Below are 27,856 nucleotides of genomic sequence, written 5' to 3'. Positions count from 1 at the left end.
AGATATTGTTTCCCTTCAGACAAAAAGCCAAAGTTTCAGCAATTTTGTGTTTCAAAAGCAAACAAAGGAGAAAAAACTTTGTTGGTAATGTAAACTATGGAAGAGACTCATGAAAGCCCTTTTCTATATGGTCAGATGGGGATCAACTGGAATTAAGGTAGAAAGATCAGCTGCAAGGCATCAAATGCATATGCATAGCTGAGCGTGAGGGATTGATTCATTGATTTTGCAGGCACTCTGAACTGCAGCAGTAACATCAATACTTGGTTTAGTTCAGACAAATGTTCAAATAGATGCACATTTTTTTCCAAACTCTCCCTACCCCCAAGCCATGTAAGGAAGATACAAGTTGACTCATGAAGCACCACTGAAATATATCGCAAGATCCCATAACATATTACGCTATGACTGTTAAGCTATATGAATATGAATAAAACAAATTAATAAAAATCATGATCTGCTCATGGATAGTTAGCAAATAGAAAAAAAGGTCAAATTTGGCAAATAATTGTTTGCAATTGACAGTTCAGCCTATTCTAGCTGTAACCCTCATCCTCCTGCATCCCCGCATCTCAGGTTTTCATGAACTGACAACGTTCTCCTCTTCACATGTTGAATGCCAGAGTTTATATGATAGAGCATATTTCAGTAATTATTCTCTTTTGGCTAACTTTTCATTTTACCCAGTGTCCTCCAATTTATAGCTAAATAAAGAGAACAGAAGACCAAAAGCAAAGAGACAGTTCTACCTAAGTGTGCAATGTGACAGATGTGCATGAAAGCTGATTTGAGTGCAAATGGATTTCCACAGTTAGTTATTGTTTATAATGTGTTTTGAAAATGTACAGTTATATAAGGGGAGCTTATTCTACATTATGATTTTAGTGCTTATAAAATCTATTATAATCTTTGCAAACGTGCCTAGAAAACATGATGGAAGCTTCACGGATGATAAAATAAATAAATATAAATCTTACCATCCACTGCATTCAGAGGATCTTTAAGATCACCCTGAGGAGAAGCAGATTTATAACTCAGCATCTCTGAACTTGGTCCCAGCACTACAGCTCCAGGTCTCCGCAGGAATGGCTGCTTCATTTTAAAATCTTCTGTCTCTTCTTTGGCAAAGGTTCCATCAAAATGGCCAGTCTGAGATGAACGGAACCTATTAGCATAGAGGTGAGACCATTTAGTCCTGCCAATGGAGCTTTTATAGTTGTTCCGTGCTGCCATCTTTTGAGCGACATAGGCATGTAGTGCAGAAATCAGAGCATTTCTGTCGAGTTCTGCATCTGACTCTGGAGGGAAGTTCTCCAGCTGAGGTTGATTGAAGGTCCTCACTGCAGGATTCTCAGCATACTTATGATGGGTCAAAGCAGGTGCTTTGCCTTTGGACTTCTGCATCATGTAGTCTATAATGAGGTCAGGTTGGATGTTATCCTGGAGTGAAAAAAATTAGGTTAGGTCATTATTGTAATGTATACTGCATCATAATGCTTACTTGTTATTCAGAAACATAGAGTCATATACGTGTAGGACTGGAAGGGACCTCGAGAGGTCATCTAGTCCAGTCCCCTACACTCAAGGCAGCACTATGTAATAACTAAACCACTCCTAACAGGTGTTTGTCTAACCTGTTTTAAAAGCCTCCAATAGTGGAGATTCCACAACCTCCTAGGCAATTTGTTCCAGTGCTTAGCTACCCTGATAGTTAGGAAGCTTTTCCTAATGTCCAACCTAAATTGCCCTTGCTGCAATTTAAGCCTTTTGCTTCTTGTCCTATCCTCAGAGATTAAGTAGAACAATTTTTCTCCCTCCTCCTTGTAACAACATTTTATGTATTTGAAACTGTTATGTCCCCTTTCAGTCTTCTCTTCTCTAGACTAAACAAACCCAATTTTTTCAATCTTCCCTCATAGATTACGTTTTCAGCATCAGGCCTTTCAGCATTTTTGTTGCTCTTCTCTGGACTTTCTCCAATTTGTTCATATCTTTCCTGAAATGTAATGCCCAGAACTGGACACAGTACTCCAGTTGAGGCCTTGTCAGCATGGAGTAAAGCGGAAGAATTACTTCACATGGTCACACATTCCATTGTATTTTAATGCTAGGTAAAATTAATCAAGAAATCAGAATCTGCCACATAACCCCTCCTACAAATGTGCAAACTCTGGTACACTAGAAGAGTTGCTTTAAAAAGACACTGCATTTTGTTACCTATGTTACTAATAACACTTTAGATTATTACAAGTGAGAAAATCATAAAATTCAATTGGCTTGCAATTATGTATGCTCTGTTTACATTCATCTGGACAAAGAAAATCCAATGAAGTCCATTCTCCTTTGTTTTTATTCATTTCAGTTTCAGAATCTCAGTGTTGCAATGACTGGGTTTCAGACACTACAGAACAATGTCTATTTGTTTAAAAAGAACTGTTTTCATTGGATTTTTAAAATTTTGGTTTTTTAATTAAATTTTAGTAGTTGGTATTCCTATTTAAACTACAAATGACACTTACTATAATAAGTTAAATGTTAAAAGCTTCTTTGTTAAGATCATGTGTTTTCCCTCTAAAGGGTACTATTGACCTGAAGACAGGCTTATCAGTAACCAATACCCCCTCTCCCCACCAAAAAGAAACCCTTACACTTATGTAACATCTTTCATTTTAAAAGACCACTAAATACTTTACAAATTTAAACTGCAATATTTAGGTTGTAAAATCTTATTTAGATTATCAACTCTTTGGGACAGGGACTGTTTTATAACCTGTACAGTGCTTTGCACAATGCGACCCTGATCTCAGCTGACTTACGAGGTGTTACTGTAATACAAATAAATACTAACTGCAACAATAATATACAGTATTGGAATAGTTTGAATATATAGTATGCTGATCATTTTGGTCCCTAATGACATGAAACCCATCAGATGTGTAGTGCTGCTATGCACTGTTAAAACAACAATTTAAAACAGGAAATGTAACATTCTGAATCCAGATTGCAGAGAACTATATACTTCACAAGAATGCAAATTGCTAGAATGTCATTACACAAATTGGAATTGGGCCAGAAGACCAGTATTAACACACCTCCCCTCGGGCTCCATAAAGATGAAAGAGGTCAGGAGTGGACCTTACATGTTCAAAAGGTGAAAGAAGGAACTTCAACTTTTATCCAGTTCTTCATTGGGGGGGCCATTATTTTATTCTTATTTTATTCTTCCTCACAAGTAACTTTACCCCTCACACACACCCTCCATTAGAGAGATGATTTTGCAACATCTTTCCTTTGCCAAGAGGCAGATTCCCCCTCAGAGTAATCGTCACTCCATGAATTTTCTATAATGGCTTATGCTCTTAGAGAGCGGAGAGCTGTAATCTCCTTTGTCAGCAAAGAAAATGCGTTTGAGTTCCATGTCTGTGGCACACTAGCACATGCAGATTTACCTTTGAGCTTTACCTCTTGAGTGGACAGTGGCTATGCATTTAGCTGATGCTGAACCTCTGGGCTAATCATAGAATCATAGAAATATCACGCTGAAGGGACCTCAAGAGGTCATTTAGTCCAGCCCTGCGCTGAGGCAGAACCAAGTATAGTTAAACCATCCCTGAAGGTGTTTGTCTGTTGAGGTTCTTACAAACCTCCAATGCTGGGGATTCCACAACCTCCCTTGGAAGCCTATTCCAGTACTTGACTATCCTTATAGTTAGAAAGTTTTTCCTAATATCTAACTTAAACCTCCCTTGATGCTGATTAAGCCTCTTTCTTTATAGTGGAGTAGAGTCTCTCTTAGGGAAAATAGCTTCTGGCTAATATAGAGTATTGGATGTTCTGGGACAGCACCACTCTTTGCCCTACATCTCAAGCATCCATGTGGAGTATTAACAGTTGGGTGAAGTCAGGGTGGAAGAGGACTGGTAATTTGCTCAGAAGATCTTTCAAGATCCTGAAGGCTTTGTCACAGGCCTCAGACTAGCGTCCTTCTTGGGGCTAGAGTTCTTAACTAAGTAAGTGAGGGGCACTGCTATCATGGCAAATCTAGGTATGAATTGTCTATAATATCCAGCCAGGCCCCAAAAACATCTAACTTGTTTCTTTGTTGATGGAATAGGGCAATCTCTGAAGGCCTGGTCTTGCTCAATCAGAGGTCTAAGTTTGCCCCTCCTGACAATTATGTCCCAGGTATGTTACCTCATGAAATTCCAACCAGCACTTGGCCTGGTTTGCCATGAGGCCAGCTTGCTTGAGGGCCTGTAGGACCACCAATACATGCTCAAGGTATCTCTCTCAATTACAACTATCAATGACTATATTGTCTATGAAGGCCACTGCATACTGGGCTGTGCGATCACAGAACCATGTCCATCAGTCACTGGAAAGGTGGCCACGGTGCCATGAAGGCTGAAGGGCACAGTCCTGAACTGGTACAGGCCAAAAGGGTTTGCAGAGACCTTTTTCATCAAGATCCCTTGGTTAAGGGGACCTACCAGCAACTCTTGATCAGATTTAAGTTCTAGATAGGCTTCTCTGCCCCCAACCACTCCAAGAACTCGTCAACTTGGGGCATGGGATGTGTGTCAAACATGGATATCCCATTCACTTTCCTAAAGTCAATGCAAAACCAAGTCATCCCAAGACTTGGGCACCAAGACAATGGGTCTCTGCCACCCACTGTGAAATTCCTCTACTATCCCAAGGTCCAACATCACCTGAAGCTCCCAAATGTACTGCATCCCACACCTTCCTGAACAGGGGACGGTGGCTCTCACTGACTCTCCATCCAGGCACCGTCGTGGTGTGGTGAAAAAACAAACAGGTTCATCCAGGTCATGATAAGAACACAGAAGGAAGAGATTAGGCCACTTGCAATATCTGAGTCATTTGGGGTTCCCACACCCTTCCCCGCAAGGAAATTGTGTCCGGGTCTTAGCACAGTGGAGCCTGGGGGCCAGGTCTGGATTTGGAGGTGGGGGAAGGTGTTAAGAATAAGGTCTCACAGTCCCACCATACCCTGAGAAGACTTATATGGTAAATCTGGGTTTCTTTCCTCTTCCTGGACTACTGGATTTCATAATCCACTCGTCCCACCCGGCATGCCACTTTAGTCATTAACTTTGACTGTGACCTGGGCAACAACAGCAGTACCCTGTTGCCAGGCTGGAATTCACATGAGTAGGTGCCCTTATTATAGGCTTGCTCGAGACACTGGGGCCTTTAAGAGATTTTCCTTCAAAAAGACCCTACTGTCTTCAGCTTCTCTCATAGCTGGAGAATGTACTGCACTACGCTGGTGCCTATGGGCTCCTGCTTCTCCCAGGTATCTTGAATTAGGTCTAGGATCCCCCCAGGTTATTTACCATATAACAATTTGACAGGCAAGAACCCCATTAAGGCCTGAGGAACCTCGCATCTGCATATTAGAGTGGTGGTAACAAGTGATCCCCATGGAAAGGGTCCTCCACCATGAACTTTCTCAGCATCCCTTTTAGGGTCCCATTGAAGCATTCAAGTAGGTATCCATTTGTGGGGAGTGAATGGATGTTCTCTGAGATTTGATTTTCAGTAGCTTACACAAATGCTTCCTCAGTTGTAACATGAAGTTCATTCCCTGGTCCATTACTATTTATTTGGGGATCTCCACCCTCACAAAGACGTTCATAAATTCCATTGGTTGTGCAAAGTGGAATAGCCTTGGGGTATTGTGTCGCATAATCCATGATCTCCAGTATGTGTTGGTGTCCATTCGCATTCCTCTCTAGTGGTCCAATCAAATCCATGCCAGTCCTCTCAAATGGGAACCCTTAGAGAACTCTTAGGTCCTGCCGACTGAAACTCCAGGCAGGACACACAGTAATACCTCACCTCTTTATAGATGCCTGGCCAATAGAACCACCTAGTAATTCTTTCACGGGTTTTCTCCCTTCCCAGGTGTCCGGTGCATGGTACTGAGTGTGTAAGACAAAGTGACTCCCAATGAAAAAGCCAGGGTAGCAGAAGGTGGGCCCGTACTTCATTAGTCTGGGGGTCATGAACCAATGGATAGAATCATTCCTTATCTTAAAGTGTGGCTATTGTTCTAGCTTCTCTTGGTTGATTACCAACCAACTGACAGTAGTCAGCTGTTCATATGTCTAGCACAAGATGGCATCTCCCTACTGTTCCCCTATAAAATCCCTGTTCTTGGTCAACCCGCGCCGCTTCCTGCAGCTCCCATTGGCCGGGAACGGCAAACTGCAGACACTGGGAGCTGCAGGCGGCCATGTCTGCAGACAGTCAATGTAAACAAACTGTCTCGCAGCCTGCCAGCGGATTACCCTTACAGGCCATGTGTGGCCCACGGGCTGCAGGTTGCCCACCACTAAACTACACGGTATTTCTTTTTAACAGGGACTCAATCAATTTTATGTTAATTTGAATGTTTGTACTGCATAGTTCTGATTGATTGCCATTGAACTCGCTTGAATATGAGTAATTTTACCAGATGTCCCATATTCAGCATAGGGAAATATGGTCACCCTACATTTCCGTGGATATAAATTTTGTATCTGCGCAGGGCTCTACTTATCCACTGAGGGCAGGACAAGAAGAAATTGGCTTAAACTGCAGCAAGGGAGATTTAAGCTAGACATTAGGAAAAACTTCCTTGCTGTGAGGGTAGTTAAGCACTGGAACAAATTACCTAGGAAGGTCGTGGAATCTCTGTCACTGGAGGTTTTAAAGAACAGGTTAGACAAAAACCTGCCAAGGGTGGTTTAAATAATACTTAGTTCTGTCCCGAGTCCAGGGACTGGTCTAGAAACTAGATGACCCATTGAGGTCCCTTCCAGACCTGCATCTCTATGATTCTATGATTATTCAAGCAAAACTGCACAGACAGGGCCGGCGCAACCCATTAGGTGACCTAGGCGATCGCCTAGGGCGCTAACATTTGGGGGGTGGCGACCGTAGCGGCCGGATCTTCGGCCGCCCCGGTTGTCGGCGGTATTTCGGGGGCGGGACCTTCCGCCGCCTCTGTCGGGGGCGGCATTTCGGGGGCAGGACCTTCCACCGCCTAGAGCGGCAAAAAAGCTGGCGGCGCTCCTGTGCACAGAAACAATATTATCAAACATGGGCAGTGAAGGGAGAGATGCAAATGTAGCTACCAAATTAGTATGCACAGTGAAGCATATTGGGCATAGGAATCAGCAGGATCACTGTAACTGGAGTGATGAGGAGTAACAGTGGCAAAAAAAATTACTTTGCACTTACATAGTGACTTTTATTTGAGGATCTCAAAGTGCAATCTGGAAAAGGACTTGGTTTCTTGAGGGTTGCAGTCTAAAAGGTGAGATATTTAATGCTTAAAACTAGGGCTGTCAAGCGATTAAAAATATTAATCGTGATTAATCGCACTGTTAACAATAGAATACCATTTATTTTAAATATTTTGGATGTTTACTACATTTTCAAATATATTAATTTCAATTACAACACAGAATACAAAGTGTAAAGTGCTTACTTCATATTTTTTTATTACAGATATTTGCACTGTAAAAAACAAAAAAATTGTTTTTTTCAATTCACCTCATACAAGTACTGTAGTGCAATCTCTATATCATGAAAGTTGAACTTACAAATAACGGGGAGTACTTGTGGCACCGTAAAGACTAACACATTTATCAGGGCATAAGCTTTCATGGACTAAAACCCACTTCATCAGATGCCCTAATAAATATGTTAGTCTCTAGGGTGCCACAAGTACTCCTTGTTGTTTTTGCTGATACAGACTAACACTGCTACCACTCTGGAACTTACAAATGTAGAATTATGTAAAAAAAAAACCTGCATTCAAAAATAAAACAGTGTAATACTTTAGAGCCTACAAGTCCACTCAGTCCTACTTCTTGGCCAGCCAATCACTCAGATAAACAAGGTTGGTTACAATTTGCAGGAGATGCTGCTGCCCGCTTCTTGTTTACTATGTCACCTGAAAGTGAGAACAGGCGTTCGGATGGCACTGTTGTAGCTAGCATTGCAAGATATTTACGTGCCAGATGTGCTAAAGATTCATATGTCCCTTCATGCTTCAACCACCATTCCAGAGGACATGCGTCCATGCTGATGACTTTATCTGCTTGGTAACGATCCAAAGCAGTGCGGACTGATGCATGTTCATTTTCATCATCTGAGTCAGATGCCACCAGCAGAAGGTTGATTTTCTTTTTCGATGGTTTGGGTTCTGTAGTTTCCGCATCGGAGTGCTGCTCTTCTAAGACTTCTAAAAGCATGCTCCATACCTTGTCCCTCTCAGATTTTGGATAGCACTTCAGATTCTTAAACCTTGGGTCGAGGGCTGTATCTATCCTTAGAAATATCACATTGGTACCTTCTTTGCGGTCTATCAAATCTGCTGTGAAAATGTTCTTAAAACGAACATGTGCTGGGTCATCATCCGAGACTGATATAACATGAAATATATGCAGAATGCATTTAAAACTGAGCAAGAGACATACAATTCTCTTCCCAAGGAGTACAGTCACAATTTTAATTGATGCATTCTTTTTTTAACAAGTGTCATCAGCATGGAAGCATGTCCTCTGGAATGGTGGCCGAAGCATGAAGGGGCATATGAATGTTCAGCATAACTGGCACGTAATACCTTGCAACGCCAGCTAAAACAGTGTCATCCAAACGCTTGTTCTCACTTTCAGGTGACATTGTAAACAAAAAGCAGGCAGCATTATCTCCCATCAATGTAAACAAACTTGTTTGTCTTAGTGATTGGCAGAATAAGAAGTAGGACTGAGTGGACCTGTAGGCTCTAAAGTTTTACACTGTTTTGTTTTTCAGTGCAGTTATGTAACCAAAAAAAATCTCCATTTGTAAGTTACACTTTCACTATAAAGAGATTGCAGTATGGTACTTGTATGAGGTGAATTGAAAAATACTATTTCTTTTGTTTATCATTTTTACAGTGCATATATTTGTAATAAAAAAATAATAATATTAAGTGAGCACTGTGCACTTTGTATTCTGTGTTGTAACTGAAATCAATATTGAAAATGTAGAAAAACATGCAAAAATATTTAATAAATTTCAATTGGTATTCTATTGTTATAAATGCGATTAATCGCGATTAATTTTTTTAATCACGATTAATTTTTTTCAGTTAATCGCATGAGTTAACTGCGATTAATTGACAGCCCTACTTAAAACAAAATATCATAAGGTGGGCAACACTAGCAGTGTTTACAAACCAAACCAAAAGTGTTTGTGAAAGATTTAGAACAGGTAATCAGGGCTAAATTTTGAGAAGCTATGTACCTAATACAAATATGCTCAATTGGCAGATTTGTGATTTCCTGCTCCTTTGTAAACAAACATGCACAGCCAGAAAAACAAAAACAAAACACCTCAAGCAATCTTATACAAATTGGATACAAGTGTCAATCTCAGGCTCAGAGTTGATCCAGTATCAAGAAGGGACAGTATCTCAGCAGCTTGACAGGTCACAGTTCTGGTAGTTGGGGATACAATGCAAAAAGTTCTAATTAAAGTACAGTATCAACAGCTCACCTGTCTTGAAAGTACATTCAGTTGCCAGGCAATCTGAGCTAGTTGTGTCTGACTTAATTAAAGAACCCTCCTAGCTGTGGGCAAGTCTCTTCAGCTTAAACAGAGAAACAAAACCCCTGAGATAAACTAAATACCACCAGGACAAATGTGCAAATAGAAACATACAGTCTGAAATCCCAGGAAAGACAAGGCATAGGTAAATAATGCAATACAAAATACAGTGTCTAATAAAGAATAAGCATTTGCTATGTCAATTGGCCTGAAAGACAGTTTTTTGATTTTATGGAAGGGGGTGGGAGCTGCCTATACTACAGAGCTTTGAATCTTGTTACTACTTCTATATACTTTATTTATTTTCAAATCTAATAATAAACATTAAAGGCCACTGTGATAGTCCTGTTTCAAGTGCTGTTTTATTCTAGACTCATGCATATGGACACCGCTGGTTTGCCTAATTTCAAAGTTAAATGAGTTTGAAAGGGTAACACCTGAGCAGGGTAGTGGTTTCTTTGTTTGTTTTTTAATATCCTAAATTGCTATTGATTACAGGGATTTGTAAATTCCCTCTGTGGTGCTTTTGGATGCATGACAATAGACACTGTTAACCATTATTATGGAAATAACATGCATTGTTTTGTAGTTAAGGTACTATTCAATTAAGTCATGTCATTGCTGTAAGATCCTTAAAAATTATATTAAGCTGTCACATTGCTTTTTTAGGAAAATTCTGGCTCTCCTGCTTTAAAGAATGTTTTTTTAAATCCAATATCACCCTTATCCTGTAGATAATTCACAGGAGGCACTATCAAAAATACTATAAAACCTACACATTAATCTTTTTGAACACAGAATTATCAGGGCAATGTCTGGTGTGGTTTAGTTAAGTAACTGACATTTTCCCTATGAAAGTTCACAGAAAGGGCACATAATGCTATACCTTGTAGATGCACACTGAGGCCTGGTCTACACTAGGCGTTTATGTCGAATTTAGCGCCGTTACATCGAATTAACCCTGCACCCGTCCACACCACGAGGCTATTTAGTTCGACATAGAGGTCTCTTAAATTCGACTTCTGTACTCCTCCCCAACGAGGGGAGTAGCGCTAAATTCGACATGGCCATATCGAATTAGGCTTGGTGTGGATGGAAATCGACGCTAATAGCTCCGGGAGCTATCCCACAGTGCACCACTCTGTTGACGCTCTGGACAGCAGTCCGAGCTCGGATGCTCTGACCAGCCACACAGGAAAAGCCCCGGGAAAATTTGAATTCCTTTTCCTGTCTGGGCAGTTTGAATCTCATTTCCTGTTTGGACAGCGTGGCGAGCTCAGCAGCACTGGCAACGATGCAGAGCTCTCCAGCAGAGATGGCCGTGCAATACCAGAGTAGAAAGAGGGCCCCAGCATGGACTGATCGGGAAGTCTTGGATCTCATCGCTGTGTGGGGCGATGAGTCCGTGCTTTCCGAGCTGCGCTCCAAAAGACGGAACGCAAAGATCTATGAGAAGATCTCTAAAGCCATGGCAGAGAGAGGATACAGCCGGGATGCAACGCAGTGCCGCGTGAAAATCAAGGAGCTGAGACAAGGCTACCAGAAGACCAAAGAGGCAAACGGACGCTCCGGATCCCAGCCCCACACATCCTGTTTCTACGAGGCACTGCATTCCATCCTAGGTGCGGCCGCCACCACTACCCCACCACTGACCGTGGACTCTGAGGATGGGATATTGTCCACGGCCGGTTCCTCGGACATGGTAGCGGACGGGGAAGATGAGGAAGGAGATGAGGAGGACGAGGCAGTCGACAGCGCTTACCAAGCTGATTTCCCCGACAGCCAGGAGCTCTTCATCACCCTTACAGAGATCCCCTACCAACCCTCCCCAGCATGTAACCCGGACACAGATTCAGGGGAAGGATCAAGCGGTAAGTGCTTTAAACATCTAAACATTTATTTTTTACAAAACTGGAATATTAAGAATAAGAACAATGTGTGCTTCATGATTTCTTTACCCTGGGCGCTTAAGTAATCAGTTCCAACTATTTAAAAAAAATCAAACAGTGTCTGGTTGTGCATGATTCTGCTGCCCAAGCTGCTCCACTCTATAGTCCCTGCAACTGCAGCTATATGAAAATCCGGTCTATATGTCCGGGGATAGAGCAATAGTCCTCCACTGACATCTCAACGAAGCTCTCCTGCAGGTAATGGGAAAGCCTGTTCATCAGGTTCCTGGGGAGAGCGGCCTTACTGGGTCCTCCGAAGTAGGAGACATTCCCGCGCCAGGAGACGAGCAAGTACTCCGGTATCATTGCCTTGCACAGCATGGCGGCATAGGGCCCTGGTCTTTGCAGGCTTTCTCGAAACATCCTTTCCTTCTCGGTGTCCAAGATTCTCAGGATAGTTATGTCGCTCATGATGACCTGCTTTGAATTAGGTAGGGGACTGTTAGTATTGGGACTGCTTGCAAGTTCCTTTACAGAACTGTAACCGCTGGTTTGCAGCCACGCGGTGGATGCGGGAGAGGGGCAGCATACAGGGATCTTTCCCTGGGACATCCGCGAGGGGGTGGGACAGGGCCAGAGTTCCTGCTTGGCCGATTGCTGGCAGCAGAGACTGGCATTGCTTTCAATGTGAAAGGAGGCCAGTGGTACTACTAAAGTTTTAAGCAGCCACAAGTCTACGGCTTACCATCTTTGCCTGCTACAGAGATTACGGTGTCCTGCCATGCTTCCCAGATCTGCAGTGCAAAACCCCAGGCACTGAAGGCGAGGTCCGAAAATTCGACCTTGTCCTGAGTGCGCATGTGATAGGTGCGGTGCGTGGTCTTGTTCACAGAGAAAGACTATGTTCTTTGTTCACAACTACATTTATCTTTCGGAGGAATTCACTACCTTTTTCTCATTCCCACAGCCACATCTGCGACTGTCTCCCAACCCAGCCTGGCATCACACTCCCAGAGGCTAGCGCACATTAGGCGGAGGAAGAAGAAGACGCGAGAGGACATGTTCTCAGAACTAATGGGCTGCTCCCGAGCCCAGGCAGCACAGCAGAACCATTGGAGGGAGAATTTGTCCCAAATGCACCGGACACACATGGAACGTGAGGAGAGGTGGCGGCAGGAAGACCAGCAGGCGACTCAAACGCTGCTTGGACTTCTGAGGGAGCAAACGGACACGCTCCGGCGCCTTGTTGATGTTCTGCAGGAACGGAGGCAGGAGGACACAGCCCCGCTGCAGTCTATCAGTAACCGCACTCCCCCGCCACCAAGTCCCATACCCCCCTCGCCCAAAGTCCAAAGAAGGAGGGGCGGCAGAGTCCGTGAAAACTCTCACTCCACCCCTGCAGACTGCTCAAGCACCAGAAGGCTGTCATTCCCCAAAATTTGAAAAGTCCTTTCCTGCCCGCCTCACCCAAGCCCCCGTCCAAGTTTCACCCCCCAGTTTCATGTGTGGTTGTTAATAAAAAATACGTTTCTGTTCATTACTGTTTCAGTCATATTCTTTTGAGGGAGAGTCTGTCTGAAGGGGGGGAAGGGGCTTGGTAATTGGACAGGACAGTCACCTTTAGCAGGGTACAGAGGCGGGGGCAGGTCCAGCAGCAGGGCACATACACAGTGCAGTGACTAGTTACCCTGGTCAGTCTGGGAGGTGGTTTTCATGTTCTGTGCGTGGGGGGGGGGGTTTGCACTGTGACTTTGTTGCGGGGGAGGGCAGTTACAAATCTTATGCAGCGGTCCTTGTCCTGGATCACAGAGCCACGCAGCAGGGGATCTGTAACCCTCCTCCCCCTGCCATAAACTCACATAGCCCCCACATACACGCAGTTCCGCTCAGGAGGGCTGGCAGGCTCCGTTGAAACAACCAGTCCGCCACTGCGAATCCTGTCATTCCTGGAGTTTAGAAGGATCATTTGCATCAGTACACTACACCCGCTCCCCACCACAGTCTGCGTCCCAGGTTTCAAACATTCCCGCGAAAACAGTACTAAAGACAACAGTGTTCATTAACAAAATAAAACTGATTTTATTTTTTGGAAGGGGGTGGAGGGGATCTGTAACTGGAGAGGAGAGTCAACATTAACTGGGTAAAGAAACGGGGGCAGGTTCAGCTTCTCTGTACAGAAACTTAAAAGTCACTGGTTACCCTGCTCACTGTGGAACCTAGCTTTCAAAGCCTCCCGGATGCACAGCGCATCCCGCTGGGCTCTTCTAATCGCCCGGCTGTCTGGCTGGGCGTAATCAGATGCCAGGCTATTTGCCTCAACCTCCCACCCCGCCATAAAGGTCTCCCCCTTGCTCTCACACAGACTGTGGAGCACACAGCAAGCTGCTATAACAATGGGGATATTGGTTTCGCTGAGATCACAGCGAGTCAGTAAGCTTCTCCATCTCCCCTTGAGACGGCCAAAAGCACACTCCACCACCATTCTGCACTTGCTCAGCCGGTAGTTGAACAGTTCTTTTTCAGTGTCTATGGCTCCAGTGTAGGGCTTCATGAGCCAGGGCATTAGCGGGTAGGCTGGGTCCCCAAGGATCACTGTAGGCATCTCCACATCCCCAAGAGTTATTTTGTGGTCCAGGAAGTAAATACCTTCCTGCAGCCGTCTAAACAGACCAGAGTTCCTGAAGACGCGAGCGTCATGAACCTTGCCCGGCCATCCGACGTTGATGTTTGTAAAACGTCCCCGATGGTCCACCAGTGCTTGCAGCACCATTGAAAAGTAGCCCTTTCTGTTAATGTACTGGCTGGCCTGGTGGTCCGGTCCCAGGATAGGGATGTGAGTTCCATCTATAGCCCCACCGCAGTTTGGGAATCCCATCGCGGCGAAGCCATCTATGATGACCTCCACGTTTCCCAGGGTCACTACCTTTGAGAGCAGTACCTTAACGATTGCGTTGGCTACTTGCATCACAACAACCCCCACGGTAGATTTGCCCACGCCAAACTGGTTCGCGACAGACCGGTAGCTGTCCGGCGTTGCAAGCTTCCAGAGGGCTATGGCCACTCGCTTCTGGACAGTCAGGGCTGCTCGCATCCGGGTGTCATTGCGCTTCAGGGCAGGGGACAGCAACTCACAAAGTTCAAGGAAAGTCCCCTTCCGCATGCGAAAGTTTCGCAGCCACTGGGATTCATCCCAGACCTGCAGCACTATGCGGTCCCACCAGTCCGTGCTTGTTTCCCGTGCCCAGAATCGCCGTTCCACAACATCCACATGACCCATTGTCACCGTGATGTCCTCGGCGCTGGGTCCCGTGCTTTGTGACAGGTCTGTGCCACTCTCAGACTTCAGGCCCTCACCGCGGTGCCGTAGCCTCCTCGCCTGGTTTATCTGCATCTGCCTCTGGGAAAGGTGGATGATAAGCTGCGAGGCGTTGACAACGGCCACAACTGCAGCGATGGTCGCAGCGGGATCCATGCTCGCAGTGCTGTGGCGTCCGCGCTGTCACTGACCGGAAAAGTGCGCGAACTGATTTCCCGCCGGCGCTTTCAGGGAGGGAGGGAGGGCGGTAGTGACGGACGGATGACGACAATTACCCAAATGCACCCTCTACCCTTTTTTGTTACCCAGAAGGCATTGGCGGCTCGACCCAGAATTCCAATGGGCAGCGGGGACTGTGGGAACTGTGGGATAGCTGCCCACAGTGCACCGCTTCCAATGTCGATGCTTTCCCCGTTAGTGTGGACTCACAAAGTCGAATTACTGTCCTTAGTGTGGACACACACGTTCGACTTTGCAATATTGATTCCACAAATTCGATTTAAGAGAAATCGAACTACCCTCGTAGTGTAGACATACCCTGAGATAGTTTATAGACTATGCATTTTCTTTTGCAAAGAGCTATTGAAAAAAAGAGAAGGTTGAGATGTATACAGAAGAGGCTGATGAATGCCAGTTAATTTGCCGGTAAGAGATAGAATAACTTTTTAACTTCCAGTTCAGCTACAAAAGGGCATTCAGAATTCAGAGCAGTGGTGCATTGAATTGCCATTTATGCCTAAACATGCCTTTCTTTGGAGATCCATTTGCCCAATGTGGAAGAGGTGTACAGTTGGTGAAAAACCATATTAAGAATATAGAAAGACACAGCACCACAAAAAAATAATTTTACTTAGCACTTTCACAGGACCTTCCACTTTCAGTGCTTATAAACATTAACTCATCCTTAGCACCCATTGACTCCAGTGGGGCCACAATAGCTAATCACAATAGTTTAACACCAAGTCACAGTGCCTATTTGATAAGGTGGCAAAATAAACTGCAACATAAAACACACATTCAAACCAGAACCCTTTGGGCAATAATGAGAGAAAATAAGAGTTTTCCAAAAGCCATCAACAGCAGAATCAGCTAAAGCTTTTCTTCAGCATATTTATTTAAATAGATGTACATCTTTCAGTTAGAACAAAACTTAGTACTGAGTGAACTACACACCCCTGCATCATATGTAAAAGCACTATGCCAGAAATACCATATGCTTATGTAAATCCTACATTTCCTAAAGGACCATAAAAAATGTAGTACAATTACTAGATCAGCGTGTGGGAGGAGAGTTTTACAAAAATGGTACTCAATAGTGTGGTATACTTTCATGTTAAGAGAAAGCTGACTGAGGAGGCATTTAGAGCCCCTGGACCAAATTAGGCCTTAGGATGCCTATATATAATTACAGTTAAAGTCAACGAAAGCATCCACAAGCAGAATTTAGTCTTCTGGGCAAACATGAATTAAAACATCTTCTATCCTCACTAATGGTTTGCTTACATATAGCAGTGACACGACACCATACAAGAAACCACCACATTTAGTTCCAGTACTGGAAAGACCATTCATATACACATAAACCAGCAAAGGACCTAAAGTGCAGCTCTGTTGTAGTGCAGCCACGATGGAAGACAGATCACCATGCTCACAATCTGTATATAGATTCATAGATTTTAAGGCCATGAGGGACCATTTTGATAATCTAGTCTGGCCTCCCACATAACGCCAGCCAAAAGGTTCACTAGTAATTCTTCCATAAATATCTTTTGCTTTCTTTCTGAGACCTGTAGCTTTGAACCCATTTAAAAGCTACATCAGAAAAGAATATTAATTAATACCCTGTAGTTAGTGTCAAAAGCTTACTGATGATCAAGCAAAATGGCTCCACAGAGTCTCTTTTGATCAGAACTAGTGAGGACTTTGCCTCTAAATCCTGATTGTGCAATTTCAGTGTAATAGAAAGGCCTGACATCTGATTGCATATAATTTGGTAATCTGCTCTGCTGTAAATGTAGTTGGCACAGATTTGATTGCGAACTGTATGTTCTTTCATTTTTAAACCCTCTCCCTTCTCCCCCCCCCCCCCCCCAAAAAAAGAGTGGATTAGTACTCTGGTTTCCTTTGTGTACACATTCTTACTTCAGTTGTGTTATGAGTTTTAAGACCAAAGTGCTTGCAGCCCTTCTTGACTTCTGTGGTGATGTCCCAGTTCTCATGTTAGCTTCCCAAGTCCTCTCCACCACCCTGGCCCTCCTAGATGTTCATCTTTCCCTCTCAGATGTTAACAGTTATGGAACTTCCTAGTCGTTAGCTTTCACAGTTCTATCCAGTGCTAGTCTGTAGCTCTGTCTCTCTACCAGTTCTTCCTCCTATTGGCTAATGTTCTTGATTATTGGTTCTAATGGAATGACTTATGCATGAAGTGGAAGTGGCAGTTCGTCTTTGTTTCCATAGCAAACAGAAACCTTAGTTTTACCAGATGATGTGAGCCAAAGAATTGACAACGAACTCCATCTGACCTGTAGGAGTTGTGCATCAAGGTAATCAGTGCTGATGGGTTTATTAGGATTTACCAGTTCTCATCCCTGAGAACAGTTTGCTCACATGGCATAAGTCTGTTATGGAAGTGTAAGATTTCCGAGAATGGTGTTTAAACCATTTTTCTGTAAGGATATGGTGAAACTGGTACACTGAGCTAACTCATTACCTAAAGGCTGATGTACTGTAGGCACCCATAATAAACAAGTCTTTGAGGAATATACACATTTTAAACTGAAGTCAATGGGTCTATTCATGTGCTTAAAGTTAAATGCATGCTTAAGTAATGTGCTGGATCAAAGCCAGAGTTCTCGGAATCTTGCAGAATCAATCCTTAACTTTAAAAATCTCCATCAATTACACAAAATTGTTTGCAATAAGTTTTTCACAAAAACCAAACATGATGGTGTTATATTGTGAGTAACAACCTTCCCCCCAAACACACACAATTAAGCAAAACAGACTCATGTTAAAATTGCTGGCAACTCTACCTACTCCCACCTGAGTCTTCTATGAGCTAACCCTAAATAAGGAAGACATTTTTAAATTTGCACCAGTTCCACCATCTGCTATTTACTGAACTGTGGTCATGGTGAGTCAGCCAGCCCTCACCACTGAAGCACAATGTGTGATGCTTGCATCATAACACAGCAAAGCAGTGTCACATTACAAGGAGGATACCTGTTGAGCCAAACTCCAAATACTTGGGTTTAGCAGATTAGAAGACATAAGACTGAGAGGTGCCAAACAGCCACATATATTATTGCCCATCCAGCCAGACCACCTGAATAGTAGAGATTTGAAAGCAAACCATTAAATCTGAGTAGTGTCCAGGAAATTATTGAAAATGAATTACCTGGGATTTTATATAAGTGCCCTGTGTCAGCAGTATGGCTGCAGCTGCACCAGCTTAGTCTCCTGACACCTAGTGAGCACAGCTTACCAACCGCCCCTTCTGATTGGCTGAGAAAGCCAGAGAGACTCTTCTCATGTCCAGCCCCAGCAGTAGCTTGCTTAGTGCATGTGCCTGCTGATTCTCTGTCTTCCTGCACCCAGTCCCAGTCCTGTGCTGGAACCCAGCCCTACCCCTGCCTGCCCCACCTCAAGGCAATGCCTCAACAGGCAGTTCTAATTTCTGGTTCTGACTCTGCCTCAACCCTGGGCTCAGGCATTCATGCCCTGGCTCTGCTCTGCCTGCTAGCCCTTACTCCTACTCCACCCAGTATGCCAGACTGCTCATGACCCAATCTCCTGATGACCTTTAGCTGATACTTAGCATATATAATACCATTTATATAGCACTTTCTATCTTTAAAGCACTGTACGTACTTTAATTAATCCTCACCTCACCCCTGTGAGGTAGGGTAAATTATCATTCCTATTTTACAAATGGATGAGCTGTGAAATCTCCTAAATGAAACCATAAATTCTTATTCTCAGTAGATAGAGGGATTTTTTTCCTTAGTAGATAATGTTCAGTCTTGTAGGGTAAAATATTCAAAAATGCACCAATTGGCCCCTTGCTTTTTGTGCCCCATTTTTGTGCTAAAACCTCAGTATTTACATCTCTAACTACTTGGGTTACATCCATAGTCAGACAGAAGTGAAAGTACTCAGGTCTGTAGCTGAAGTACAATTCTCCCCTACAAAATTTGCCCCTTCTTAAAGCAAAAGTGAAAGCAGCAGACAAAAGGAGGGTCCTGTGGTTAGCGTGCTTACCTAGGACTTGAGAGCTGGGTTAAAGTCCCTACTCCATCTCAGATTTCTTGTGTGACTTGGGCCAAATCAATTACTCCCTCAGTAAAATGGGGATAATAGCACTTCCCTACCTCAAAAGAGTGTTGTGACGATAAAGACTATAAGACATTCAGATACCACTCTAAAGGGGGCCACATAAGTATCTTAGACTGACAGACAATCTGTATAGCCTTGGGGAGATCCTCTGTAATTTGAATCCTTATATTTTCACGAAAGAATTTATTTTATGTAGAGGTTACATTACAAATTACTCATTTATACTCAGACGGCTAAAAGCAGAACTTAAAGTTCATGTTGCATAGGGGTTTTTGATTTTGCAACAGTCATATACAACAGCACACCCAGAGGTAGTTGGATACCAAAACCAGTATCTGACTATTCTGACTTCGATACAGTGATCCATATTACATCAATTAGGGCTCTGCTCTTTTGAGTTAATACTCTGGATTTAAAATGAGTAGTGACTGCATGCCCCATGATCTCTTTTATTACCCTATCAGTATTAATGCTGTTCAGAAGAATAAGTTCAAAGTATATTTTAGACTGTTTATTTGAGCACTCAAATTTTCTAAGACAGGGATATTAGTACTAAATGTTTCACAGAAGCATCCAGCAATTGGTTTTCAATTTAGGAAAATTAAGCTGCACATAATCTGTTGAGGGCGGGTGCACTAAAGGGGAAAGAGAGCATAAGGACCCTTTCTCTTCTACTCCATGTAAGCATCAGAGCAAGCGCTCTAACTAGCATTCAAGAAACCACACTAGGAAGGAGGGCTCAGTTCTAGCAGGCACTGCACGGCCCTATGTTGCTGCAGTCTGCTGACCAAATGCTGTACTCCAATAAATTCATACACTCGTGTTTGGTAATCGCTAATTACCTGATTTCAGAACCAATGGTCTGTTTTCCCATTTACTATAGTTAGAAACAAAATGAGCTCCCACCAATAGTTCACAATCACACCCACTCCCCTCGCCAGTATCTAATGACAGTTGATCCAACCCATCCCCCTTCCTCTCTAGCTTATGCTCAGTTCTATAATTTTCTTATCGGTTTGACAGGCATAAACAAGGATCCTAAACATTCTCCTTTAAACTTTAAAATTAGGGCCTAAGATTTCTAGTATCAAAAAACATTCCAATGTAGATCCCAGACAATACAGGCAGCACCACTGCAGGAGTAGCCCATAATTATTCCATCACCATACTCTGACCAGACCCGCTTCTTTCAGGGCAAGAGAAATGGAACCTCCCTCTCATTCCATTCTCCAGGGAGCTAAAGGAAAAGTAGGGATTTCCTGCCCCCAACAAGGAACTAAAGGAGCAGTATAGGTTCCCTCTAACTCTCATATACCCAAACAGGACTAAAAGACCAACTGTTCCCACTCATATCCCCCAGCATCCCAAGGAGAAACAACAGAAGAGCCTCACAGACCCAGCAAGCACATACAGCACAAGAGCTCAACAGCAAGTGACAGCCTCTTGACTCATTCCCAGATGGAAAACAAAGCATCTTTTCCCAATACATCTACCTCTTTAAGGCAAACATCTATCCACCAGGTATATATATAGCCCCCATCTCTCTAGTATCAGAAGCTTATAAAAAGTGCTCCCATGCCTGCATAGAGGCATAAAAGAGGCTCCCCCGCATGGCAAATGGAGACACAACTGTCTCCACTTTCCACCCACTCAACAGAGAGGCATGAACTCACAGATGCCCCTCTCTTCCTTTCTTTCCTTGGAGGCCCTTTGCCTCCGTAGTCTGGCACTTTTCTGCTTTTCTCCTTGCCACAGTGGCCTTTGCTCCTTCCCCTCAGTCACATTTGTTGAAGATTTCATTCCAAGGTTTTCCAGGAGACCCAGCTATAGGATTATTATAGTACATATCTACAATATACCAGCATGGCTACTGTGAACAGCAAAACACGTCCTCCTTTAATTCCCAGATGTCTTCAGTATCAAATACGTCCTGGGCATTCTAATCCAACAAAATGAATCGCCTGCCTAGGTTTCAGCAGAGGCAGGATGTAAATAAGTCCAGTTTTCTCTGAAAGGAAGAGTCTTGCTCCAATTTAGGGGGGAAATCTGTAATTTGAAGCCTCTGTGATTCTGTATTTTCAGCTAACTAAAAGCCATGCCTTTTCAGAGAGTGAGTGACTGAATTAAGTCTAGTATTTGATTGAAAGGATTCACAAGTATTGACAGTGCAGAACTTTGTGAGATGGTAAAGCCCTCATTAGGCCTGGATGAAAAAAATGCCAGCTAATGCCTAAGGGACAAATGCCACCAAGTGCTCATTTTCTGAATAAACTTTTTCAACAGAACTACAGTGAAATGTTCTCTAGAGCTGTAAGCTCTGGGAAAGAAATTCCCCAAGCCTTGTGAATGACTTTCTGTTTACTCGCTGGTGAGGTGATTATCAAATGCCAAAATACACCTATTGAGCTTGCAATGGATAATGTCTAAAACAATGCTAATAAAAAAAAAGGCATGACACCAGGAACTCATATTGCTCCAAGCATCAGAATCACTGGGGCTTCTGTAACTGAAAGTAAACTACAGATAAAGTTTGTTGTGTCGCACGACTTAAGCATCAATAAGGCTATTACTGCTGCAGTGGTGTGTGAGGTGACCTCAAGCTCACTGATATTTGACAATGCAAAGCATGGAATGCTTAGCTGCCTCTGAGGTATTTAGTTATATGTGCATTTTAGAATGATGTCATACACAATTGCTGAGTTGCAACTTGATTAATATGCAAGTCAACCACTTTATTCAGCTTAATATAAATATATTTGGGAGATGGAAGGAAAACTACAGACCAAGATTTTCAAAATTGGGTTCCTAAAGTTTAGCTTCATACCGTAAATCCTCTAAATAAGAATTTAGGAGCCTAATTTTAGGCATTCATTTTTTTTAAATTTCAGAACGCTATGGGGGCCAATCAGAATATATTCAGGAACTGTCTCTTAGACCATCTTTTCACATTCAGGAAAGCAATTTTACATTATCTTATTTGGCCTACTGTTAGCATTTGTTTTATAATACTACATGCTGTTCCTACAAACTTCACCCACACCTCCCCACAGCCAGGAGAGGGAGGTAGTGCCAAAGTAGCCAGGCATAGTGTAGTGCTCTCTGCCAAGACTACAGGCAGGATGGGATGGCAGAGGACAGTAAATAGCTTTTTGGGATCCAACTGGCATCTGGAAAGGACATGTTTTGATGGAAGGGGCAGAAAGAAGAAGCCAGAGAGAAGCCTATATTTAGCAATAGAGGTGGCAATTCTAAGTGAAAGTAGAATATGGAACTTCTAGTTTTCCTGCATTTTTAATAAAGAAAGTACAGAAGATGAAAAGGGGAATAACATTATTTAATGTCTGCTCAGAATTCATCAATATTTGGAGAAAATTATGAAGATATGGAGTTTCCATTGTGGTATGCAATCAAAATTGAGCAAAATCTGTATCTGTTTTCAATTTGGTAAGTGGTTTGACTTTTTTAAATGCAGTTCTTAAAGTTATTTTCCTTTTCAAACCATGAAGGTAACATTGCTTGTCAGCTGTCTAGCAGATTCTTAAACACACTGGCCTGTATTTTATTTAAATACTGCTCCTTTTACACAGGAATACGTTGTATAAATACGGAATGTTTCACTTATTACTTTTTGAAAGATCAGCAACTGCCTTTGAATTTTAGAGGTGAGAAAGGTCTCCAAGAGACTGTAGCTTTTGAGACATTATTTGCTGTCTGTTTTTTACTTCTGTTTTGTATTGCAGATAACGCAGTCTGAGTCACGATCAGTTGTTTTAAAATGCTCCTCAGTGGAAAGAATCCTACAGTTTGTTTCTATATGTGCTTCATTTCCAGATTTTCTGCTCTTTATCCCACTCCCCCAGGTTTCTAAGTACCTATCTCCATGGCAACACTCAATAATGTTGGTGGGTGGTGTTATCACGGCAGGCTTCCCTACAGAAGATCTCAGACATATGGATTATTTATGAACTTGCATGAAAGCCCTACTGAAATATCTTTGGGGCAAATTTCCACTTCCCTGAAAGATAGAGGCTTCAAAGAATGACATCCTCACTCGATGTCCTCAGACTCAAAACCGGGGACTCAAAAAGCTGAGCTCAGGCACCAACGGGAGTGGGCCCATTCATTAGTTCCCATACCTATTTTGCTGCTTCCTGAAAGTTTCCCTAACCCTAAATAAGTACCTGTTGTCATATCACATAAATTCTAACTTACTGCTGTTCACTCCAGTGACATTTGCGATATTTCTGATTTCAGACCATAATACTTCAATGTTGTTGTAGCCGTATTATTAGGACATGAGAGAGACAAGGTGAGTGATGTGTTATTGGACCAACTTCTGTTAGTAAGAAAGACAAGCTGTTGTGCTTACACTGAGCTCTTCTTCATTTCTGGGAAATGTACTCTGTGTCACAGCTACAAGGTGGATTTTTTAGTGTAAGATATTTCCAGGGACCATTCAAGGTGGGGATGGGAAGGCAGTGGAGGGGGAGGGGGGCTAAGTGGGTTATAGATTGTTGTAATACAACATAACTCTAGTATCTCTATTCAGTCCATGATTTTTAGTATCTTGCAAATTTATGAATTTAAGCTCCCAGGCTTGTCTTTTGAAGGTGTTGTGCAGGTTTCCTTTGAAGATGAGAACAGAGAGGTCAGATATAGAGTGATTTGCTTTGTGAAAAGTGTTCATCTACAGGTGATATGTTTTTGTCTTTTATCATTTGTGTGAGTTCACTGTGAAAGTTCATTCGAGAGCATAGTGATTGTCTAGTTTCACTCATATAGTTGTTAATGGGGCATACCACATGTTGTGTTAAGTATGTATAGGACACATGAATCTTGAAGGTGTATTGTGGGGGGTGTTGAGCATCATAGCAGTGGAGATATGACTAGGAATTTTGCATTTGTTGTTCTGGTGCCACTCTGAGCTGCTGTGTCCTAGTCTGTGGGGAGCTTTCTTCTGATGAGCTTGGGGGGTTGTTTGAAAGCCAGAAAAGGGAGTTCAGAAAAGATTTCTTTCAGAATGTGGTCCCCATTGAATATGGGTTGTAACTGTTTAACGATATCCCATATGGGTTCCAGTTTGGGGTGGTAGGAGCATAAATTTATAACCTCACCCACCTTGTCTCTCCAGAATATTTCAGACATGTGACAGTTAAATAAAAAGTCAGGTACAACCTGTACCACTGTTGGGAATCACCAGAAAATGCTACTGTAGATGGTCTTGCTAGTTCTATGTATCTGAGTCATTAGCTCTTCAGGCCACGGAGGGGGGGAGAGGGAGGGAAGAGGTTTGTCAGCTGTGGCAGTTTGGTTTTGATACCAAGCATATCACCAGTAAAGTCTATCTTCCATGCCCGACTCTCTCTAACTCATAAGAATCTTTTTTCGGTGCACCTGCTGCCTCCAGGTTGCATTCATGCAAACAGCCAACACATTAAGACATCACAGGGTGCCAAAACATTACCCAAGAGGTCAAGAATATCTGCCAGTTTCTTCAAAATACCATATTGCATTGCATGAACTTGTCAGAGAGACAGCTTTCAAAAAATAGAGCATGTCTCTTCACTGTGGATAAATACATCAGCTTTTATGTATCTACTGAGAGTTTATTACATTAGATTTTACAATGCATTTCAGTTGAGGCATATTAATATGCAGGAAGCAAACCCTGTAACAATACAGCACATAAGAGGTAGGTTCTTAACCAGCTCACCTTTTTGGAGAGACTACTTTTATTCAGTTTCCTATGTGTCTTAACTCAAACAACAAAGGCTGGTAGCAGGGTGTAAAGGGAGAGGGCAGAGGAGAAAGAAGGAATTAATATTAAATGCAGAAAGCATCTAAAGGTACAACCTTGACAGAAGCTTTGTCATTCTTCATCCCTGGATATAAATTTGGAGCTGCAGACTGCGAGAGAATACCTAGGTATGCCAGATATTGCTGAAGGGACTTGGCCAAGTCCACATCCTTTTCCAGCTCATAATTCCTTTCATTATCAGCAGCACTCCGCTTTGAAGTCCTGCACATCAAAACCAAGGAAAAGAATGTTACCGGCATAAATGATATACACTGAACTCAGAGGGGGAAAAAAAGTCACTACATTTTATATTTGAAGCTATAGAAGTCAGCTCTGTGTGAATGTTCTTAACAAAATATACCTACAAAGTTTTAAACATGACACTAGAAAATGTGGAAAATTTCTATATTTCAGCAAAATGAAAACATAACTCCACTGGTAAGGTAATAAAATAATGATTATAATTAATGATCTAATTGCAAATCAACTACAAAGCCTGAATCAGGACAAAGTTTTGTCCAAAGGGGAAAAATATTTGTAAATACAAGAGGCAACATTACAGTGCACCCTAAAGGGATACACAGCTGTACTTACAACAGAAATTCAAAGAAGTTATTAAACCTACCATCAGAATCCATTTCTTTTCAGCCCCAATGGTGGGTCCCAAACCTAACTTGCAAAATCCCCAGATGCCATTGGCAAAGGACATGTAGTGTCCACTAACCAACCAGTAGGGCTTAAATGAGGTTATGGGATGAAATGAGAGTTTCTTCTGATCTGCACCTGTGACCAGGATTCTTATGTGATATATAGGTTACCTATTTTTATAGAATATATTTAGCTTGATTCTGAGCTCAGATTGAGCCAGTATGCAATGGTATGATATATCTGTACGTCTCTGAAGCTATTCTCATGTTCTTCACATTCTCTTTTTTTTTTTCTTAAGTCTCCAACTCTTACATCTGCCAAAAAAACCCAAAAACAAAAATGCAAAACTCTCAAATGTGAGAGTGTAACTGCTCTAGAGGTGTCTGTGAGTCTGCAGAAAGTCTGGAATAACAGCTCTGAGGTGTGAACAACTCCACTCATCTATCTCATTGAGATGGTAACTTGAGTGCCTAATGATGATAATTTAAATGTCAACATTGTTAACTATTTCATTCATGTAAGAAAGGAGACGGAGATTCCTGGATTTGCATTTCTGTGGGCGACATCTAATTTTGATTTTTACAAGTGGCATTTGGGACATTCCACCATTTCCTTCCCAGTCAAGGAGTCAAGTCAAAGGCGCCCCATTGCATTCAGACTGCATGCATGATTTCATTTTGAACATCTGCAGTTCAGGGGTGTGGAACAATTTTTATAGTGGGGGTGCTGATGATGGAAACCATGCATTTGGTGTTAGTTACTACTACTTCAATCCAGAGGGTGTGGCAGCACCCCCAGCACCCCTAGTTCCAGCACCACTGCTGCAGTCTACAGTGAGCAGTATCTATGTGTAAGGGGACTGTTGTCCCCTTACTAAAACTCAGTGGGGGTGTTTTGGTTGGCTAGCTCCCAGCACCAAAAGAAAAGGGAAGGGTCGATGGGAAATCAGGACCCTGAGACTGACAGTCCCCAGGAACAATGGGGAGAGGCCAATGCTCCAGGTCAGCCTGATTGACAGGGTGGGCAGGCTAATCAGGGAGTCAGGAGGCCAGGGGGGTCTCGTCCTCCATCTGGGCTGGGTCAGACAGAGTGGGGCTGAGCTAAGGAGAGAGCAGGGGCCCAAGCTGAGCTGGGGAGCAGAGCCGTGCCAGCCAGAGGAGCCAGAAAAGCAGCCCAGGAAGCAGGTCAGAGCTGGGAGCAGAGTTACAGAAGCAGCCCAGAGAGCAGACCTGTGCTGGGAGCAGGGCTGCAGCAACCAGAGCCAGAGGGGCCAGAGAAGCAACCCGGGGAGCTGGAGGCAGAGCAGCAGCAATAGTGCTGAGACAGAGTGATGGAGCTGGAGCTGAGGCAGAGTGGTGGAGCTGGAGCAGTCTGGAGCTGGGTGCAGTGAGCAGCTGGAGAGAGCGAGGGGGACCTTGGGCAGTGGGCCCTGCGCAGGGAGACGCCCCAGCCAAGAGACCTTGCAGGCCAGACTTGGAGGGGAATCATAACCCTGACGGGGCAGGAGCAATGCTGGGAAGAATGGTCCTGCCACCTAGAGCCTGAGAGCGTGTGGCCACCGCCAGAGCAAGTGTCCGACCCGCAGCATCCCTGCAGCACAGCCAGGGCCTGAGAAGGAGGCCTGGGACTTGTGAGGAACAGACTGTTAACTGCCCTGACATTCCAGAGATGCTGGCTGTGATGTCCCCATGCCACAGAGCGGGGTTATGTGTTTTCCTTTAACCCTCTCATTTCTTTCTTTTTTTTTTAAATTGATTGCTGTTTAATAAATTGTATTTGCTTTGAACTGTATGTAATGATCTGTGGGTCAGGGAAGCGACCAGTGCAGAGAGAGCACCCCAGAGTGGGGACACCCTAGCCCCTGCCCTAAGTGACCGTAACAAGGATGGGGGTCGAGCCCCCCCAGGAATCCTGGGCCCTGCCTTGTTGGGGTTACAAGGACTCTGCCACACAGGAGAATGGAAGGGGAGCCCTTGAGGTCAGGCAGGCCTCTGGGTAAAGGAAGTGGGAATGAGGTCTCAGATGCTTTTGCTAGCCCATTTCACCAGGGTAGTGTGTAAGCCAGGAAGCAGGCCCATTCCCCTGCTTACATATGGGTATGACTACATGTAAATTGCTACTGTGGCACAGTTGCAGCTGCGCTTCAGTGTAGACACTCACTATAGCAACGGGAGGGGTTCTTCTGTACCTGTAGTAATCCACATCCCCGAGAGATGGTAGCTAGGTCAATGAAAGAATTCGTCTATCGACCTAGCACTGTCT

The 27,856-nt window shown here is 43.4% G+C and overlaps 1 protein-coding gene across 1 annotated transcript in view; it reads right to left on the bottom strand.

Moving 5' to 3' along the window:
• The window catches only part of PTPRN2 (protein tyrosine phosphatase receptor type N2), a 959,094-nt gene that overhangs the window by 569,969 nt on the left and 361,269 nt on the right, over positions 1-27,856 (bottom strand). Inside the window, exons 5-6 of the mRNA XM_065400104.1 lie at positions 25,003-25,168; positions 978-1,440 (exon numbers count right to left, since the gene is read on the bottom strand). Of these exons, the coding sequence (XP_065256176.1) occupies positions 978-1,440; positions 25,003-25,168 (629 nt within the window). The remainder of the gene's footprint in view (positions 1-977; positions 1,441-25,002; positions 25,169-27,856) is intronic.

This window comes from Emys orbicularis, chromosome 2 (assembly GCF_028017835.1).
Source record: "Emys orbicularis isolate rEmyOrb1 chromosome 2, rEmyOrb1.hap1, whole genome shotgun sequence".
Lineage (NCBI taxonomy): Eukaryota > Metazoa > Chordata > Testudines > Emydidae > Emys > Emys orbicularis.
The sequence above is the reverse complement of the archived record's forward strand: the minus strand, read 5'-3'. Positions and strand labels throughout refer to the sequence as shown.